This window comes from Manacus vitellinus, unplaced genomic scaffold (assembly GCF_001715985.3).
Source record: "Manacus vitellinus isolate BGI_N305 unplaced genomic scaffold, ASM171598v3 scaffold_76_pilon, whole genome shotgun sequence".
In the NCBI taxonomy this organism is placed as follows: domain Eukaryota; kingdom Metazoa; phylum Chordata; class Aves; order Passeriformes; family Pipridae; genus Manacus; species Manacus vitellinus.
In genome coordinates, this window is record NW_021940796.1 from 1060626 (window position 1) to 1080577 (window position 19952).

Sequence of the window (19952 nt, forward strand, 5' to 3'; positions counted from 1 at the left end):
TGCTGGCAGCACTGCCCGGGCAGTGCCGGGGGGCTGGACTGAGGCACTGAGGGCAATGCTGGGCTTTTTTGTGACCTGGGGACTGATGCAGGGAAAGTGAGCCCGCTTGGGAACATGGGCTCAGGTTTAGCTTGGAAGTTGTTCCATTAACTTTGGTAGAAGCTTTGTTCTGTTAATCCTGAACTGAACAGAACAAACCAACCAGCCCTCACCGTGGGTAATCAGATACATTTGGGAGCCATCGTGCACAGAAGTTGATTGTAACACCCACCCACCGTGTGGGCAACAGCCTCAGGAACATATGCTCGGTCTGTTTTCCAAAAAAAAAAGGACAATATTGGAAACAGATGTAGAAAGGGTTTTGTACTTAGTAAAACTTGAGGTCAGGGCCTCTGGTTTGAAGAACACAGAACTGGTTCAGTGTCCCAGCTGAAGCCTGTGGGCAGGTTGCAGCAGTGGACATGCACCAAATAAAGGGGTGATGCAGGAGAACCCCAAACTCGCCGGTCCCCGGTCACGGCCACCTCTGGCCTTGTGGATCCTCCTCCTGTTGCCATAACCTTGGCACTGCTCTATGAGCCTGCTTGATCTCCTGGTACTGCAATACAAGTGCTCAGGGTTTGGCCAGTGTGCCAGGGGATGTGAAGGCAGGTGAACCCCAGAGATCTGCCCGAGCTGCCTCTTGTGTTCCCTGCAAAGCCTTGAGCTGACTCTCCTCTCAGACTTGCACTTAAAAAATATCTTGTATTTGTGTGTGCTGCAGCAGCTTTGGTGCTGATACAGGAAAGACTGTGAGAGCCCTGGAGCCCAGATGACTTGCCTAAACCTGGCCAAGTCTCCTGAGAGACTCCTTGTTGTGGTGGGAATTGTAGGCTCTGCTCTAGGGGACTGAGGCACTCTGAAATTAGGCTGGAGTTTAAAGTTTCAAAGGAGTTCGGTGTCAAACTTACACTGACTTGGGTTTCAGTAGGAGCTGGGTGTCTATTTTTGTCCTGCAGCAGTAGGGTTGCAGACCAAGATCCCCTTGTATTTTTATTTTATTTGACTTCGAAAACACCAGCTGTGATTTTCTGTACAGTTACTGGTATGGAGCACATGAAATTTTAATTAGCTTGGGTGATGGGAAGAGAAGTTCTGGTAATTGATTTAGTATATAAATGCCCTTCTGCTTTCTTTGGTTTATGTGCTGGAAAGATTTCATTAGAAATTTTCCTAATACAGGTGAGATTTAAATGCATTTTTAGGAGTTTCTTGAAATCAAAAAGTGAAGTGCCTCTAAACTATTTAGATGAAAAGTACTATTGATATTTTACTATTTCAGATAAAAGTAGATGATATCATTATTATTTTTGTTATTTTTATTATTATCTTAATGGAACCAGTCAGGGACTGCTGAAAAGTGAAGACAGGAGCATTGGTGCTGTATATCCAGACTGATCAGACTGTGCTGTGTCACTGTGGTCATGGGAGATCATGTGAATTTTCCTTGACTGGGGCTCCCACCTTTGCTTTCTCCTGCCCTAATATTCATGTACTTTCTGCTCACTTGTCTCTTTAGTTCCTAAAAGTCTGCAGGCAGATTCCTTGTGCTTCAGAGAGAAACCCCTGGCACGTGGTAGCAGCAGGTGGTTGTGTCTCTGTGGGCTGACTCATCCCCAAGGCCAGGTTTTGTGTCTCAGCTCAGACCCTGCTGCCAGCAGGAGGATTTCTCTGCTCGCCTGTTCGGAGATTTTGGCCTTTCCTTCTACCTCTGTCTCTTGTGTACTTAATTTCTGCTTTTCTTCTCTGCATTCTTTTTTGCTTCTTAATGAAACAACGAAAGATGAAACCCCCCCTGAACTCTCCAGGTAGCTCTGTGAGAAACAGAGCGATGCTGACACCGAGACCTGTTCCACCTGGGAGAGGCTGTTGGTGCTGGGAATGATCCCAGTGCTCCCCCAGTATTTTACAATGCGCCCTGAAAAGCGTCTTTATTCAGTTTGACTGTTGCTATTATGTGGTGAGGCATTCAATAAAAGTTGTGATTTATGAGATGTGTGTGGCCGTTGTTGTTTTTTGCTCTGTCATCTATCAGGGAGAGAAAAGCCAGGCCTGATAATTCTTGGCACATAGCTTTTTCAGTTAAGAATGTCAGCTGTCAGGCTGTCAAGAGAAGTTATTTCTCTGGGTTTTTTTTTTTAAATAGGCAGAGATCCTGCTTCGTACTGTGCTGGGTTGATAAGGGAGTGCTTTCTGTAGTGCTGAAAAGTGTGTCCCATGGTAAGGCCCTTGGTGTGTGCCCACTTAAACTTCAGTGCTTTGTGTTTTCAGTGTGTGACAGCACTTGATTGCTTAATATACAAATGCATTCACTTTTTTTGCAGCTTTTATGTGATTTTTTTTTTTCCCTCCCTTTCTCTCTTCCTGAAAGGAATGTGTTGTTTTTCCCCTTCTCTGTGACTAGGTATTTAAAAAGTGCTCTTTTGCAAAATATGTGCACATTAGATAATCTGGTGTTGCATAAAAGCTCTTTCATATTTTGGGGGCTTCATGCATGTGTGAGACAGGCCTAATTGAAGACAGAGGCTGTTTGTCACGAATGTGAATATAAGGATGGGGAACCGAGGGTAAGAATTATGTTAAATACCAGGGTGATGTGTTTTTTTTCTTCTTTCCTTATTAGTTATTTGCAAAAATGTATCAAAAAGTCATTTTGATGCAGTGCACAATAGTATCACAAACTTGTGCTTTGCATCCTAAGTGCCTGGTTAGAGCACAGTTAGAAGCTGAAATCATTCCTCAATTAGTCCCTAGAGTCCTGTATAAGTCTTTAACTCTCAGTGTGTGGTCTGTGATTTATCAGTGGATGAAGGATTGCTGAACTGCAGCTGAATGGAGAACCTCAAATTTTCCAACCTGCAACCCCTTGGCTTCCTCCTCCCTCCTCCTTCCTGGAGAGGATCCTTGAAAACCTTTGCCATGGCTGGCAGCATGTTTGCCTTCAGGGCAGAACTTTAGAGCTGGGAAGACTGGCAGAGTGTGGTTCATAAGAATGGGTAGCAAATCACTCCCAAAAAGAGGCAGGAAGTGTGTCCAGTGGCCATACAGCTCTTGGGAACTGGGATTTGGTCCTGGCTTGCAGCTGTTGTCACGTGGCTGCGGGTGCAGCCTGTGGCAGCCTTCTTGTTTTGCTGATGTCAGTCTTCATGGAAAAGGAAAACATTCCCTGTGTGTAATTCAGTCTGGCCAGCTCACTTCCACACTCTGTATCCCGTTAGAGGTACGAGGCTGAGGAAGTGGGGTGGGTTGTTTACCTGTGTGAGCTGTGCTGATGCGTGGCACCGTGTGTGTGGCTTGGAGATGCTCCTGTGGTTTGTAGGTTATTTATTACAAATATTTCAGTGGTCTTTGGCCTCATATCTAGCCTTAAATTCAAGTTTCCGGTGTAGTTACAGACCTTGTGATTCTTGAGAGGAACAAAATCTCCCCCGTCCTGCAGACGGGCAGGCAGTGCTGTTCAGTTTGGGGGCAGCTGGGGCCGTCGAGCTGAGGTGGGTTTCTCCAGAGCCAGCAGCACCTCTGCCTCTTGCCAGGTGACCTGCTGGCAGGTGCTGCTGCTTTACAGGTGACCTGCTGGCAGGTGCTGCTGCTTTCCTGCGGGCACTGCACCCGCTGGCTGCTCCCGGGACAGAGGGGGAGCTCAAACTGCAGGAGCTCCGTCCCCGGTATCAGGCAGGAGGCAGATGTTGAGGGCCTTCACATTTGGCTTGAGTCACACTACACAAGTGGCTTGGCTGTTCGTGGGAAGTTGTCCCAGCTTTTCATGTCCTGCCAGACCTGGAAATTCAGTCATCTCAGTGACTTGGCCTTTTTATGTGACATTTTTGGCAGTGTTGTAATGATGTAGGTACTTTAAAGTCTGTGAGTGTATTGGGCTGTGATAGGCTTTGATACTGGCTTTGTGCTGGGGAGGATCGGGAAGGAGCGTATTTCCAGCCAAATGCTTATTTTCAGTAACATCAGTATTATTAGGGACCTGTTGGTATTCCATAGATCAGGTGAGTCCCTTCATTGTAGCTGGCACTGCCCTGTGAGCCAGTACAGCACCTGCACAGCACAACTGGAAAGAGGAAACCTCAGCCCCTTTGCTCATCCTTCCGTCGTAGGAGGCGAAGCCAGTGACCAAAATGCCACAGTTGAGTGATTCCTTTGAACTCTGTGGGTCTTGCAGCCCTAGGGAGAAAAAGAAATTATAGGACTGTCAACCTGACACCGATTTTCTGTTAATCCACTGTCTGTGCCAAATTTTGTGAGTGCTGGAACAAGGGGAGTCCCGCATTTGAGAACAGAGGTGCAGTGCAGAAATACCTGGAGTTTTGATGTTGTGATTTGCAGGGAGTTCCTGATCTTACCAGAGAGTGGGAGAAGACATCTCTGAAGTGAGACCTGCCGGGATCGGGCAGGCTCAGAGCCAGAGGCACTGCCTGGTGAGGGGCTCAGGTCACTGGCACTCTTGGCCAAGAGGGAGCAGGGAGCCTGAGCTCTGCTGTGCTGTGCTGGCTCTGGCGCTTGTCCTCGAGCCTCCACTTCCATTCATGCATTTCTTTTCTCCCACAGGCTCACTTTGAACAGGGAGATGTGATGGGGCATCCAGAGAATGAGTTGTACTGTGTTTGCAGCCTGGTTGGTAGCACAGAGCTTGGCACTGACCTTGCTGTGCCTGCTGGGGGGCTGAGGGTGGGCCCCCAACATGTGCCTCAGGTTGGGACAGGCTGAGGTTTCCTCTTGCTCTGGTTCCTCCCTGAGCTGCTGCAGGGAGCAGCTGCTGTCAGCCCAAGCCTGGTGGTGTGCAGTGCTGGTTGCCCTGGCACAGCCCCGTGTGGGAAATGGGAAAGGAGCATGAGAGCTGGCCTGTTGTGGTGGACAGAAGTCCAACTGAGCCCGTCAGGGTCTTGCTCAGAGCTGGTCTCCTTAGCCAGGCTGCCGAGTCGCGCGGCGTGTTCTACCACCGAGCGCGATGTGCGAACACACCCGTTCTCACACAGTGCCTTGCCAAGTGCTGGGGCTTACAGTGTTAACAGCTTTAAATAAATTCTTCCTGGAGATAACTGATTTATTAGGCTCCTACCCTTCTGAAGGCAAAGCTAGTCACAATTAACAAACAAAGCAGCATGAGGCAGTTATCACTGGGGGTAATAAATCTTTCAGTGGTGGGTACCACTGGATGACGGGCTCGGAGAGTAAAACTCCCTGTCAGTCAAAGTGTGTCTTCAGCCTGGGCTGGTGGCATCTGTGATGATGTCCCTGACTGTCACGTGGCACACTGTTGATCCTGTTTGTGTCCCCGGGTGTGTGGTGGAGCTGGATGATGGGTTTGAGTTTGGCAGGAGGCAGCTGTGCCATCGTCCCTCCTTGCCCTGTGGCTGCTGTTGGTGTGTGAGTGGGCAGCACGTTGGGCTGTGCTGCACATGGTGGTCTCATGGTGTGTCTGCACACCTTGGCCTGGGCAGGACATACAGGTGCAGAAACCAGTGATTTATCTGCTTTGGAGAGCAGTAGAAGGACCCCTGTGTCGGGACCCAGCTCCTCTTTCAGCCTGGTGTCCCTTTCTGGCTCTCAGTCTTGATGGTACATGGCTGAGAAACGAGCCCTCCAAGTTTGGTCAGTAGATACTGTTGTTCCCTGGTGGCATCTTTGTTTGAATAAACAATTGTTCCCAGACCTGTTGGCGTGGTTTCCAGCACTGGGGAGATATTTCTTGCCGGGTTTGTAAAAATGATCTAAATGGATCCGACATCCTGGCTATAAAACATCTGTAACATTACACATTTAGTTATGTTACTGGAGACTTGAGTTCATTTCGATGGGTAGTATTTTATCTGCTACTTTTCCCCTCCTGAAAGCAAAGCTTTCTGTAGAGGAGGATTTATAGAAATGTATTTCTAGCACAAAAAAAGTCATGCACATTAAGATGTTGGAGTAAAGGAGAAATAATGTCTTTTTTTGGAGACCTTGGCTGATTTATCTCTTACTTGGTAGTTTGATATGACCTTCCTGACTAGGAACAATATTTTTTCATTCTTCCTTTAATAACAATAATGTCAGTAACGATGTCTTGCACTATTCCAGCATCTTCAAATCAGACTTTCAGCGGGTTAGGCATTTAATGAGTGAAACCTCACGGGCTCCACTGAGCTGTGGGGATACGTTTTTGTTCTTCTTTTTGTGGAAATCAAGGCACATAGCACTCGATTGTGCAACGTACTCAGCCTAATGAGGCTTCCCCAAATGCTGCGAGTTCAAGTGTGTGCGTAAATGCTGAGCCCTGCAGTCTCTAGCTGAGCTTCTCCCAAGACTGTTTGATACATCAGTCCTGTGGAGACTCAAATGACTTGCCCTGTGGTCAATAAGTGAGTAAACATCACACGAGGGAGACAAGCTCTTGTAGCTGTGAGGTGCTGCCTTCCTTTGGAAAAAGTATGGATGTTTTCTCTTGCCTCGCTCCCACTCTTCGTCCTTGGTGCAGCTCCTCAGGGGCCCTTTTGTTCCTAGTCAAGGGTTATTTGATCTGCTTTAGAGCGACACCGATGTTGCTTTAATAATGGCTGGTGGGTTCCCTCCTTGGCAAGGGAGACACATCTCCCCTGGGTGAGCTGAAGGTGGGAGCGCTGCAATTCCTGTAATTCACCGGCCCGTTTGGGGCAGGGGAAAGAGGATAAAAGCAAACAGGGCATTTCATAAAACTGGGAAAGTGTTTCAACAGCAGTAACAGACAAATCTGGGCATTTTGCAAGATTTCAGTGGTCTCACACCAGAGGAAGAGCTCACCCTCGTGAAGAGCCAGGCATTGAATCCACGCTGGCCTGACTCAGCAGATGAAGGACAAGCTGCTCCTCAGTAACTGATTGCCATGTGCGTGTGCATTATGGAGATGGAATTAATCAAGGCTAAGGGTTAAAGTTTCCATTTGTTCTTTTCAGAGAAATCATCTGGAGTATGTTGGGAGGGAGGTAAATTGCTTTACACATTTCTTATCCCTTCCCGTGAATTTTTCTTGTTTTAGCAGAACATTATCTAGAATCTTAACAGAGAGCTCTCATCACTGATTTGACAGGGTCATCGTGAAAAATTAGTTGATACTGACTTAGAAGCATTTACATTATGTCGTGCTTTCTGCAGTGTAGAGGCAATAAACTTTTCTTTGGACTGACCTCAGTGTTTGGAGCTGGAAGAATTTATAAACTCTTACAGACGGTGCACTCCTCTTCATCTCTGGGTTGGACTGCGCTGTTGGATTTTGCTGTACACTGGCTTAAACCTCCAAATACATTTCTTCCTTCTCCTTTTGGTAGGTGCACACTCAAATCAGGGTTCATTGATCACACCATAAAGCCGTTCTGGCTGCAGACCCGTGTGCTTTTGGGCACGGTGACAGAGCAAGCTGTCACACCTGATGCTGCCAGGTATGACAGCAGTAGGGAGGTAGTTGTGGAGCAGCCAGGGAAGGAAGGGGCTGGTTTGTGCCCATGGGGTGGGAGTGCAGGTGTTGCTGCCCTGCCCTGCACACTATTCAGCAGCAGCACCCACGGGTGGAAGAGGCCTGGGCAGGACCTGTGTTCTGGCTGCTGGCTGACAGCCCTGATGGGGCAGTGAGTGGCACTTGATGGGCTTGGGCAGCCCTCTGGTTAGCAGGCAGCAGCTCTTGGATGAGCAGGACTTTGCCTGAGCTCCCAAGAGCCTTTTGGCACTCGCCCTCGGGGTGGGCTGCAGGCTTTGGGTGGATGTGCAGCCTGTCCTGGCCAGGCCCTTCCACAGGGGGTAGTGCCAGTCACTGCTGTCCTGCACACCCCCTTGGGCTTAGGAAAGCAGGGACAGCTGGGTGCCTTCTCCTTGTATTGTTCCAGGTTAAAAAACCAGGGACTTGGGATGTATTTTGGGAAGCTGTTTAGCTTGGTTCCCCACTTTGACCCACTTTATTCCACCCTGCTTCACCTGTAGAGCTGTACTGCAAATGGACCTTGAATATGCCCTTGGGAACCTGGTCTGGCACAACTGTGTGTCTTGTTGGAGGGCACAAGTTTTCTGGTTGTATTTTGGATATGGGACGTGATTTTTCTTTCCAGAAGGTGGTATAGCACAGATGAGGAATTGATGAACGTGGTAATGGTCAGTTAATGTGTGTTCCCATCAAACATTGCTGCCATGGCTTCAAAAGTGAGGTCCCTGGGCAGAATGCCATCTCTTCCTCCTTCCCTCTCCCCCTCCCTCTCCTTCTCTCTCTCTCTGCTTGCACAAGGTGAAGTGTTGCCAGTAGCCTGTAGATTTAGGACCAGAAGCTTAATTGCTTCCCACTGGGACCTTTGTCCCTCATTACATGGGCATTGCAAAAATCCCCCACCCCCCCAGTCACATTGGGCAGTGCTCTCCATTTGTGGCCCTGAGATGTATTAATTTAAAAATAATTATCTTAATTTAAACTTATTAATGCAGTTTTTAAGCACTGCTGAACAGCAATCAGGCAGGCACATTGGGTAAGTTGTCTGTGCTCAGTGAAGATTTAGAGTTACCTTCCTCCTGCACTGTGCATGAGGAGCTGAAGCAACCAGGGGGATTTAAATAGATTTTCTCTGCTGCCCTCCCCTTGCCCGTGCTTCTGTAACCCGTAAAGGAGTTAACTGGAGCACGGGGTATGGGAGCAGCCCTCAGGGATGTGATATAACTTGTTCTAGTGAGGCTGTGGGGCCAGGAGCTATTCCTGGGCTCTGGAGGGGGGAATGCTGGCTCTGGTGAATTTTACTGTGTCCTTTGATATGAAGCTTGAAGCCAAATTTTGCTCAAAAAAACTGCTGAGCTTTCACAGCTGGGGCTAATTTTCAGGAGATTCGATCTCCCGTGCAGGGAGCTCTGAGTGGTGGGGCAGGTAAAGGTGTGGCTGTGCCTGGAGAGCTGAGCATGGCTTGGAGGAGGTGTATGGGATGCTGCTGCCTGGACAGCAAACTCTTCTTTTGGCTGTGGCCTGTGACAGGCTGCCATTGCTCAGCTGCCCCTGCGGTGGGGAGGTGAGGGGGCACATGGAGTTAAATCCAGTCACAGCTGGAAGATGACCAAGAGGGGCCCTGCTGGCCCCTGGCCAGGTGTCCTTGTGACACTCCAGGGATGGCTTCGGCAATTGCCGCCAGTTCGGTCTGTCTTGTAAAAATCACTTTGTGTGTTCTGCCTCCTGCTGATGCCACAGTCACTGGGGGAGAGAGATAAACCACCCAGCAGAACCCCAGACAGCAAAAAACTGGGAATACAGCAGGGACTAAGTTAACAGTTTGGTTTCTGAATGGGCTGGGAGAATACAACCCATCTGTATTTTCCCAGGAATCGGGGAAACTGCTTTACCCCACCAGGAATCCGTGCCGGTTGTTTGGATTAAAGAGCTCTTTCATTCCCACATACCTTCTATAGCTGGAGCAGCTCTCACAGGATGACATGAGCTTACCCAGGGGTCAGGCACAAGGTATTTGCACCGTTTAAGTCTTGCTGAAATCCTATTCTGAATACTTAAGCGTGTTGTACGTGGCACGTAAAGCCGCGCTGCCTTCGCACGGGATTGAGTTGCTCTTGCTGTTGTGGAGCTTGAGAGTGCAGTGTTTGCTCCCTGAGGGAACACGGTGCTCACATGCACCTCCACCACTTGTGAACCTCTCAGAAATAACAGGCCAGGGGATGGTTCTGGGCTGTTCTCCTAATAGGTGAACTGAGAAGGGTTGGAAGCTTCCACTAAACAATGCCTCCTTCGTCGTGTCTTCACATTTCAGTTGAGTTTTTTAATAGCTTTTTGGAACTTCCTATGAGGATCCCAAAGGCCAAAAAAAAAAAAACCAAAACCCAAACCTGGAGAATTCTTAAGGTCTGTGCTCTGCCAAAAGAAGCCTGGCAATTCAGTTAACAAGATCACTTCCCCTGTTACATGAATTATTGTTGTTTTTAATTAGAAGTAATGCTGTAGTTTGGATGTACAGCACAATGGGGTATAAATGCAGTTCAGCACAGATACGAAAGATGATTTTTCTAATTATAAACCTATTTAGAAGGTGGGTACACTAGAAATGATGAAATGCCAAGCTGCAGATGAGGTGAGCAGGCTGGAATACGCATGCACCCACGCACCCACACTGTCAGAGGAGAGAGAGTGCTCTGGAAAACAGTTATAGATGCGTAATTAGTTTAATCTGAAATTAATGCTAATTTCAGCAATTTGTGATGCAGATTCACTATTAGTACTCTAGTCCACTTCCACCACATTGGGAAATTGAGGATGCAAAGTCTTGATGAATTCCTCACCGGAGTGTGCTTGAGCTGAGTTCAGGCACAGGTTTCCAGGGTGCTCTTTGAGCCCTGTGTGCTGGTTTGCTTTAACCCTGTGTCACTGCCTCCTGCTTTGGGATTTCACATGGATTTTGGGATTTTACATGGTGTTTACTTTGCGACAAGACACGCTCTGTGCTAGCTGGGTGTCAGCACTCATCCTTTCCAGCCTCCTGAGCAGGAGCTCTGAATTAAAACTGGGCGGGGGGGACACAGCAAAAAAAGGCTGCATAAGGAATGGTTGGGAAATGACACTTAAAACCATTACCCTACAGATAGGACCTTGACTCATCTAGATGGAGTAGTGGGTGCTTGTTGCTTCAGATTTTGAAATTCTGGGAATTGTGCAAAATATTTAATGAGCCTAAAATCCCCTTTGTGCATTGTTGATAGTAGTGATGGTAAGACAGTTTCAGTGGGGAAATAAAAACCACAGGAAGACGAAGAGCAGCATTGGTGTGTGAGGGATGTTCATGGACTCGGAGCTGGAGGCTCTGAAAATCCCCATTCCTTTGTTTCACCAGAGTTTGTGAGGTTTAACTAGTGGGTATTGATGTGTTCGAGTGGGATAGGACTTTTGTTCCCAGAGACTGCATCTTCAGCCTGTTGTTTAGAGGAGATTTACCTGATACACCCCAAACCGATCTAATTACAACCTTAGCCTTGCGAAAATGGCTTAAACTCGGCAGACCTGCCTGGCTGAAGCATGGAAGGTTTTTTCCTGCTCCTGCACCACCTGAAGTGTTTGCTCAGTTTCAGAACACAAAGGCGATTATATTTTTCAAAGCCAAGCCAATAAATGGAGTGTAACCTTGAATGCCTCCTCGCAGGAGTAGTCACATGTGTTTTGATTAACTCCACACAAACAGCAATTCTGCTGCGCTCACAATTAACGGGCCTGGGATCTGCCTCTCCCGGCGATTCCTTCTGCAGCCAGAGAGAGACACCTTCAGTGCACCAACCTCCAAACCCATCCCGAGCCCCCGGTCTGCAGAGCCCTGCAGGAGCCAGTGATGGATACAGGGCACTGCAGAGGAAAACCCAGGGCATGGAGCTGGGAGTGTTGTGGTTTTGGAGTGACCCAGACCTCTTGGAGTCATTCATAAATCATGGATTTGTGATTGATGCTCACAAATCACTCCTGTTACCCAAACCCTGCTGTTCCATCCCTGGAAGGGGCAGATGGAGCTACTGGCAGAGGGTCTGAACCCACCAATGCTACAGGGACTCCCTCACTGTTTGGGGGGTATGTGTGTGTATGTCCCTATTGTGAGTAGTCTCCAGAAAGCAGATTCTGAATTTACTCACAGGAAAAGATAAAGATCCTCAGTGACTTTCACTGGAGGAACTTCAGACTGGGGATTTCGTTTGGGGCTTTTTGTTACAATAATAAGAAAATAATGATAATGAGTGTTTTTCTTCAATATATACATAAATGCTTTTATAGAATTGTAGGGGTTTTTTTGCTAAATATATGCTGATTTATTTTCTGAGCCAAATGAGTGTTTTGATTTAAAAAAGCCTTTAATTTTAGAAAGCAGCTAAAGTTACCAGTGCCTGTGATCATTGGTGCCTCTGACTCTGTCATCTGTAATGTTTACACCAAGGGTACTTCATTAAATGTACTTTAACCCTTTGTTTGTCCTCCCGAAAACAAACACAGATCTGTGGTGGAGAGAATTATCATGTTGGGTAGTGAGACCATCACTGGGTGAACCAGAAGGCTTTATTGGAGCCCTGTTTCCTGCAGAGGATACTTGGTGAGGAACAAGCTGCCCTCACAGCCATTGGCAATGGGAGATTTGGAACCTTTCTGGTTAACGTGGGTTTTCTCAGCACATCGTGTTTGGCCAGAGTGTCTGGCAGCCTTTGGCTGTGAGCCTCAGGCTGGCAGGGGGTGCTCCCAGTGCCCAGGCTGTGTGTGCAGGGGTCCCACAAGGACCCGAGCTGGGCACGGGCAGCTGCCGTGGCTCTGTGGTGAGGGCTGGTCACCCCCTGTGTCCAGCTGTGTCCAGACCTGCCGTGTCTCCGGGATCCCGAGCTGGGTGAGAGGCAGCTGAGCCCAGGGCAGGTCTGGGGGCACCTGGGTACCTGTGCCACAGGTGGGAGGCAGGCAGGGAATGCAGGGAATCCTGCTGCTCAGGCACGTAGGGATCAGAGGAATCGCTCAGGCTACACATTTGCTGTTCTGGTGCTGGGGGGAATGTGGTAACAAAGCAATTGAACTGTCTCTTCAGGGAAACGTAGATTGTAAAAGCAGACTTAATTTTGTGCTTCACTTTGGTACCAAAGAGCTGATTCCTGAAACCATTTCCCAGCTCGCAACACATCTCTAGGCATTAAAATGTTGTGAATTTGCTTGTCATTACCAATATTTTCTTTGACTGAAGCTATTGAAACAAAGTGGTCTTTTTCTTTTTTTTTTTCTTTAACCTTCAATCTTGCTTCTAAAAGCAGTAGCTCTCGTTTTCTTTCTTTCTTGGTCAAATATAAAAATGATGATAATTTCAAATACTGCTTTAGAATAATTGCTTTCCTCCCTCTTTTGTATGACAACAGAAGCTTGGCCTGATCTTAAATCAGATGCTGGCAGGCAGAGGGCTCTTGACAGCCCTGCAAAATCCTTTAGTTACAAGTCGGCTTTCGCCAATTCTTTATTTGTAAATGACAATTTTCTACAGAAAAATATATGCTTGGGCTTCAATTTCGGAGCTCTAGATTGCAGCCAGGAAAAAATAATTGAATTTTTACACAGTTTTTTTTTTCTCTTTCTTTTTCTTCCTAACTTGAAAAAGAGGGAAAAAAAATAAAGTGGACTTCTGTAAGGCTGATGGAAGGGAATATCTGGTTAATGAGAGTCATGCAGCATTTTTCCCTTCAGTCTCAGGAAGTTGGCTGCTTCACCCAGTTTCCAGAGCAAACAAATTGAAGCATTTCAATGCATGAATTTTATATTGGCGCGTTCGGTTTCCTGAGTTAACGTGCAGTGTTGACTCAGACACCTTTGTATGGTGGGTTGGCTGCTGCTGGGCTGTCTCCAGCTCTAAGGCCGTGGTCTGATCCAAGCTGGGGTGTTTCCCCTCTGCCCAAGTGTGCCAGGATGATGGGGGCCCTTGGGAGCATTGCCCTGGATCTGCCCTGACTTTGGGGGGCCCACAAGGGTCAGGGGGTTTGGGATCAGCCCACCAAAGACACCAGGTTCCCCTGCCATCGTTGGGGTTTGTGTCCATGGGCTGATCCTGCCCAGCTTGGAGGGCTGCAGGCTGTGACTGATGGATTGTGGGGTGGTGTGTTCTCCGTAGGGAATCCAGCACCATCCCTTTGCCCTGTGTGGACCAGGATCGGGTGCACGTGGGTCAGCAGAAGAGCTGGGTGCTCTGCTGGGCTCTGGGGAGCACAGGTGGATTTCTGCAGGAGCTGATCCAGCCCTGCTGGGTGGTGACACCGTGAGCTGGAGTGTGGGTTGTGGCAGCTGGAGGATTCTGCATCGGCAGCTCTGGCTGCCTTTCATCATTTGATTATTTTTAAAGTAACTGTGCAAGTTCCTTTTAAACTGACCCATGGAAACTTAATAACACATCCCTTCGATTTGATGTAATTGCCTTTTGTCTGCCAAAGAGAATTCACCCTGTCTGTAGGAAGAGGAGGGGGAAAGGTGCGTTGCTTTTGAGACAGTAGCTATGAAGATATGATACTTGGACTCCTTTTTCACTTATATTTGCATTAAGAAACACAATAAAAATCATTTATTAAAAAAAAATATCCGGGGGCTAGAGTTGTTATTGAGAGCCTTTACTCAGCCATCTCTCAAATAAAAACAAAACAAGACAAAGAGAAAGAAGTATCTAATCAAATCGAATCGAAATTGCTTTTGTAAAGAAATATTCTCATTATCTGGGTTAGGGATGGGATCTGAAGAATATTTCTTTTTTCCACATATTGTTTGAAATAATCTGGTTAAACCGTGTGCTTGTCTTATAATTTCTTACAGATGGTCACAAGAACAAAGAAAATATTTGTAGGTGGATTATCGGCTAATACGGTAGTGGAAGACGTGAAGCAATACTTCGAACAGTTTGGCAAGGTAAGTTCTGCCCAAGTGAGCACTGCACAGTTCTTTCTTTCCTTTCTTTTTAAAGTGTGTTTCGAAAAAGTGCAGTCAGGGCTGGGCTCAGAGGAGGGCCACAGTTTTTGCCTTTCCGTGTCATTTCTCGAAGCCTCTGGAATTCCTGTTCTGTTCATTGTGTGTGTTTGTGCACAGCATTGCCAGCACTGTTTACTTCCAGCAAAGTTAAAAAGGCATCATTGAGAGGTGGATCTGTGTCTGTTCAGGAAGAATTTGACCCTCAGCTGAATGATTATACAGCTGTCTTCTCCATAAAATCAGCCTTCTGTTTACCTTGATTGCAGTGGCAAAAGGGGCAGATAGATGTATGGGAGAGCTCATTAAGTTGTGAAAATGCCTGAAGGAACCACGTGGAAAGCAAAGAGTAATGTGGAAGTCACTGGAATATCCACTTAATTTCTTAGTGGAAAATCCTTATGCAAGATCCTGTGCAAATGCAAGTAGAATCCTGATATCATTAAAAAAAACCCCAAACCAACCAAAAACCCAGACAAGTTTATGCACAGAAGGAGCCCTGAACCTTGCCAGAATAGTTTTTGCTGTGATGTAACAAGTCAAACCCCACAGTCCAGGCTGGGGCTGGAGCTTTAGTGCCCCTGATTTCCATGGAGTTCCCTGGGTACCCAGGGCTTTTGGACACTTGTTCAGGAGTCTGATGGGTGGAGAGCTTGCAGAGCTGCCTGCTCTGAGAGCAGTTGGTGGTGCCACCTTCCATGGGGACTCATGCCAGCCCTGCTCCATGGGGCTCCATGGGCTCCAGCTCCATGGATTCCAGCTGAGCAGCTTGGTTCCTGTCCTCTGGAGTGCAGCCATCGATGGTTTAGATGCGAGATTGTGTGAGGACCCAGCGGGGTATCCCAGAGCAAAGCAGCTCCCATTCCTTGTAGTTAGTTTATGTTTCTTTTATCTGCCCTGAAAAGCCTGAGCCAGGCAGGATTTTGTCGAGGGCTGAGGAGGCGAGTTTATAAATGGTTCCTGTGCTGGATTGATAGTTGTTTTGCAAACCAGTCATTTTATTTTCAATAATAATCTTCGATTCCGGCAGGATGTTTACAGCCTGCTGAGCCTTTTATTAAAGGATTACATGAGCTTTTGGATGTTTCTTCTGTAGTTACTTCTAATTGCAGAACTCCACTAACCTGTATTTTTGAAGTTAATAATAGTTTCAATATAAGCGCTTTGCATATTGTCTGGATGTTGTCTTAATATAGTCTTTTTAATTTCACCATCTGGTAGTTTCATGCTTGCAATTTTACAGTCCCTGAGAATGCAGACAGCCAGGCTGTGTCTCAGGAGTGACTGGGGATTCGGGACGCTTCGGTTCTGCTTTCGTGCTCTGCCTTCCTTGAGACAGCTTAGCAGAGGTTTGCCTCTCCAGAGGCAATACTTTGGGAAAATCATATATTTTTTTTTCAGGTGTCTTAATTTGCAGGCTAAAAAAATTAAGGAGCTGAAAATTGCATGAGTTGGGATCAAGGCAGGGACCCATTCCAGTGACAGCACAGCTAGGATGTCCTGCTGAGGCTGTGTGGCCCAGGCAGTAGAGCTCAGCTCCTGCAGGGCTTGGTCCCTGTTATTCCAGGTGATGGGATGCTGCATTCAGATACAGTGACCCAGGACTGGCCCTGTGGGACCTTCAGGAGCCCTGTCCTTCTCCAGCCCGCTCCTCTGCTGCTCCGTGACTCCCTTGCTCAGCTCTCCAGCCCTTTGGGCAGGGCCTGTGCCCTGCTCAGAGCTCCAGTCAGGCCATTGCCATGCAAACAGTGATCCCCATCGATAGGTGAGCTCTGCCTTTGCTCAGAGCTTTCTTGAAATAAAGCAAATTGCATGACATGATCAGCGTGCGAGGAGCCGCCCGTGTTTGATAAGAGCATCTCAGGTGAGTTGCTCTTTGAAATGCTGAGCTTATTTATCGGCCTGGAAAAAATTGCTTACTGTGATTCCTGAAATCCTGTTTGTACTTGCTGTGGAGAGGAGCTTGGCAGCCAGGGGAGGCTGTTTTGGTAACTGGAGGTAGCTCTCTCCAAACACACAATGTGAGCAGAGCAGCCCCCAGCTCTGGGGCCAGGCGGGCTCGCTCGTGTAACTGGAGTTGGCAGGGAAGGGATAAAGTGTTGAATTTGAAACTGCAGCTTTTTGAAAAGTCAATGCCAGAGCCTTTGTCTCCAAGGAAAAAAAAAAGCTTTAGTGAACACTCTTCCTGACTTCAGTGAAAGTGCCGGACGTTAGAGCACCAAAGTACGTGGTAACAATAATGCTGAGACTTGGACAGTGAGATTTCTCATAGTGATTATTTTTCTTTCTGTAAAGCCCAGGATCTGTAGGATCCTTTTGGGAAGGTTGGCATTCCTAGCTGCTGTAATCTGTGGAGGAAAACAGGGAAAAATTACCTGAGTGAAGCCAAAAGGCTTCACAGAGTGAGCACAGAGCAGTGTAGTGAACAGCTTTGTGATTGCTTAGAGCTGGTGAGGCTGAACTTGTGCACCTGCAGTTGCTGGGGGGCTCCCCAGAGAGGCTTAGTGGGGTCTTTGTGCCAGGAAGGGGGTCAGGGTGCTGCAGAAGGGAAGACTTGTCCTTCCAGTGGTTTCAGGGAGCAGGATCCACAGAGGACACAAGGAGGCTAAGCCATTATGTTTACAATCAGAAGAAAAACAAGCCATTGTGTTAATCCCTGATCCTGACAGTCTAATGCAGTTGTTTGTGGGATCCTCTGCTGTTTCAGTCAGAGATGTTTAAAACATTCTCACAAGCAAAATAAATTCTCTGGCCATGTTGACCTGTCTAGGCTCTGTAGCATCACCCTTGTGCTGGGTGGGAAAAGCTGCTGAGACCAGGCTTTGAAAGAATTTAAATGAGAAGTGTTAGAGGTGAGGAGATCCAAGGGGAAACTCTGCAGGGCTCGCATTCCTCCCCTGAGGGGCCACAGTGCTGCCCTGAGCCATCAGCAGGACTGGGGCTGCGGGTCTGCCTGGTTTGTGGCTTTCTGGGAGTGTAAGCAGTGTGGAGCTCTGAGTTTGGGACATGTTGGAGCATTTAAGACTTCAGGTATCATTTAAAAAAAGAAAGCACAACAGCCTCCTCAAGCCTTACCCAGAGGACTGTGACCAGCAGGAGAAAGCCCTGAGTGCTAATGAGCTGCACTTCTCAGCACCTCGTGTTCTGTACCTTCCGAGCTGCAGGCACTGATGGGGAGGGTTTGGAGGGTTCGTTTTCCCAGGTGCTGCTCCCTTCACAGAGCTCCTGTGAAAGCAGCACAGTCCTTCGTTTGCTACTTGCAATTATACTTCACATGGCGAACTGTGTAATTAGTTTGGAAGACTTATGCCTAGTCATTGGTTTATCCTAATCGGCTTTGGCTTTTCCCAACAACAAAGTGAGCTTATTTTCCTAAGCTGAAACAACTCTGCTCCCTTTGTTCCTCTCTTTTATTGTCTCATTCCTTTCATTCTGTTTTACTGCCAAAGTTTTGTTTCATTAGGCCTACAAGTCATTTCCAATCCAGTGGGCTGCTACAATAAGGCCTTTATAACTCAGCTGCCCTGGTTCCCATGTCCCTTCTGGTCCAGAGCCAGGACTTGCTGTTTGACATGGGATTTTAACCCTTTGGCTGCCCTAGCTGCTGGTCCCCCCTCGGTGGGGCTGAGCCAGGCTGGAGATGGGGCTGGCAGGGACCCCTGATGAGCTCATGGATCCTAATGATTGCGTGAGGCCGTTAATTGACACGTTAATGTGCTCGGGCTCCAGGTAACGCTTTTGGGCCCAATTATTGAAACAGAATTCTGATTAAAAATCTTCTTACTGTAATGAGTCACTGTGGGAACAGTCTTTGGAATGAAAAGGCCACTGTGTCCTTCCAGCATGGTGGGAACAGTTCTGGTAAAGGTACATTTCAGTTGTCCCGAGCTCTTGGATCAGCCCATGTACGACTGTTCTTGTAGAAAAATCATGTTTTATTCATCATTTATCCTTTTTTGAACCAGAATGATGATTTTTGAAGGAGATGTGTGAAATAGTTTTGTGCACAAACAATGCTTTTACAAATTGTTATTTCAGACTGCTGGAAGAGCAGTTGGTGGCCCCAGATGTTTTACTGCTTCTAAAACTCTCGGCTTGGGATCATTAGGCTCTTCATTTTTCCTTTCACAGGAGTCCTAAAGTGACTTTTGGGGAAGGGGGCTGTGGCACTTGTTTTTCATTTTAAATTTCCAGATGAAGTTGAACCAGCAATATGCATTAAATTTATTTTCTGTCCTGGCTTGCCACAAGGTCCCTCAGACTGATCGTAGGCATGTTCCAGCTCCACTTGGAATATGTTGTTTCCTCAAGAATAGCTTTTAAGATTTGGAAATTTTGAGACAAGACAGGATTTCTGAATTACCTCTCTGGATCTGAAACATTTTGTACAGTCACTTGTTATTTCCTGTGAGATGCAGAACAGACCAGTGGAATAATAAAAACTGGATTCTGAGGTTGATTTTTTTCGGTGAAACTGTTGAGCTTTTGAAAACGTGTAATTTTCTCGTCTCTTCCTCCTGTGGCCTGACTTAGTGACTAGAGGCAGTTAAGCAAGTGAGAGGAGGTACCTTCTCACACCTGTCCTGGCTCCAGGCACACCTCCACAGATCCATGGTGCTGCCTCACAAAGGAACTAAAGCTGGAAGCAGCGGGGCTGGGAACAGCAAAACGTGAGAATGAGAATTTTCTGCATTGGTTGTACCGTGCCCTGCGTTGTAACACAGACCTCAGTGCAAAGAATGACCAGTTCAGCCTTTGATGGAAATAATCTCTGTAATAAAGTCCCTCTGCTCTCTCTGTGTAAGTGTGTTGAGAGGGAAGGAGGTGGGATCCAAAGCGAGGATTTCAGCCCGATCGGGTGGTTTGCGGGAATCGCTTCCTACGTGCTGTCCTCGCTGACAGCTGGGAAAATACAAACCAGGGAAACAGGGGAGAAAACTCCTCCTCGTTTGGCTGGGCTGTCTGGGTGTGAACGAGTTAATGTGCTGCTGTGGTATTAAGCACTCCAGTGGTTTACTTTTCCCGGAGACCTCGAGTATGGCCTCTGAAGATGTTATTACAATAGAGTTGTTAGCATGAGAAAAGGTGGCTTTCTCGGGTTGGGTTCATTTTGGGGGGATTTGGAAGTCTGTGTGGAGCTGGGGCTAAGGCCAGAGTCAGGAGGTGCAAGGAATTCTGCCTGTATGAAAGTGAAAGCTTAGTTAATTTAGCCTTGGCAGAGAGCTTGAATTGTATTGTCAGCCCAGTTGGACATTGATATGTAGATTTAACGGTCAATAGGAGACATGGATGGGCTGTCCTTAGAGTACTTGCTTTGCAGGAAAGTCATTTTTTGGTTTGACAGGTTGTTAGTTTTTCACATTTTTCAGCACTGTACTTCCCAATTCAACACTTGGGAATTGGTTATGTTTCATGAAATGAAGGGACAAATTTGGACTCTGATTTACATTCTAGTCTGTAATAGCCGGAGTTCCCA

At 47.3% G+C, this 19952-nt stretch overlaps 1 protein-coding gene across 1 annotated transcript in view; it reads left to right on the forward strand.

Moving 5' to 3' along the window:
- The window catches only part of MSI2 (musashi RNA binding protein 2), a 217323-nt gene that overhangs the window by 58628 nt on the left and 138743 nt on the right, over positions 1-19952 (forward strand). Inside the window, exon 2 of the mRNA XM_029964650.1 lies at positions 14327-14419. Coding sequence (XP_029820510.1) covers positions 14327-14419 — 93 coding nt within the window. The remainder of the gene's footprint in view (positions 1-14326; positions 14420-19952) is intronic.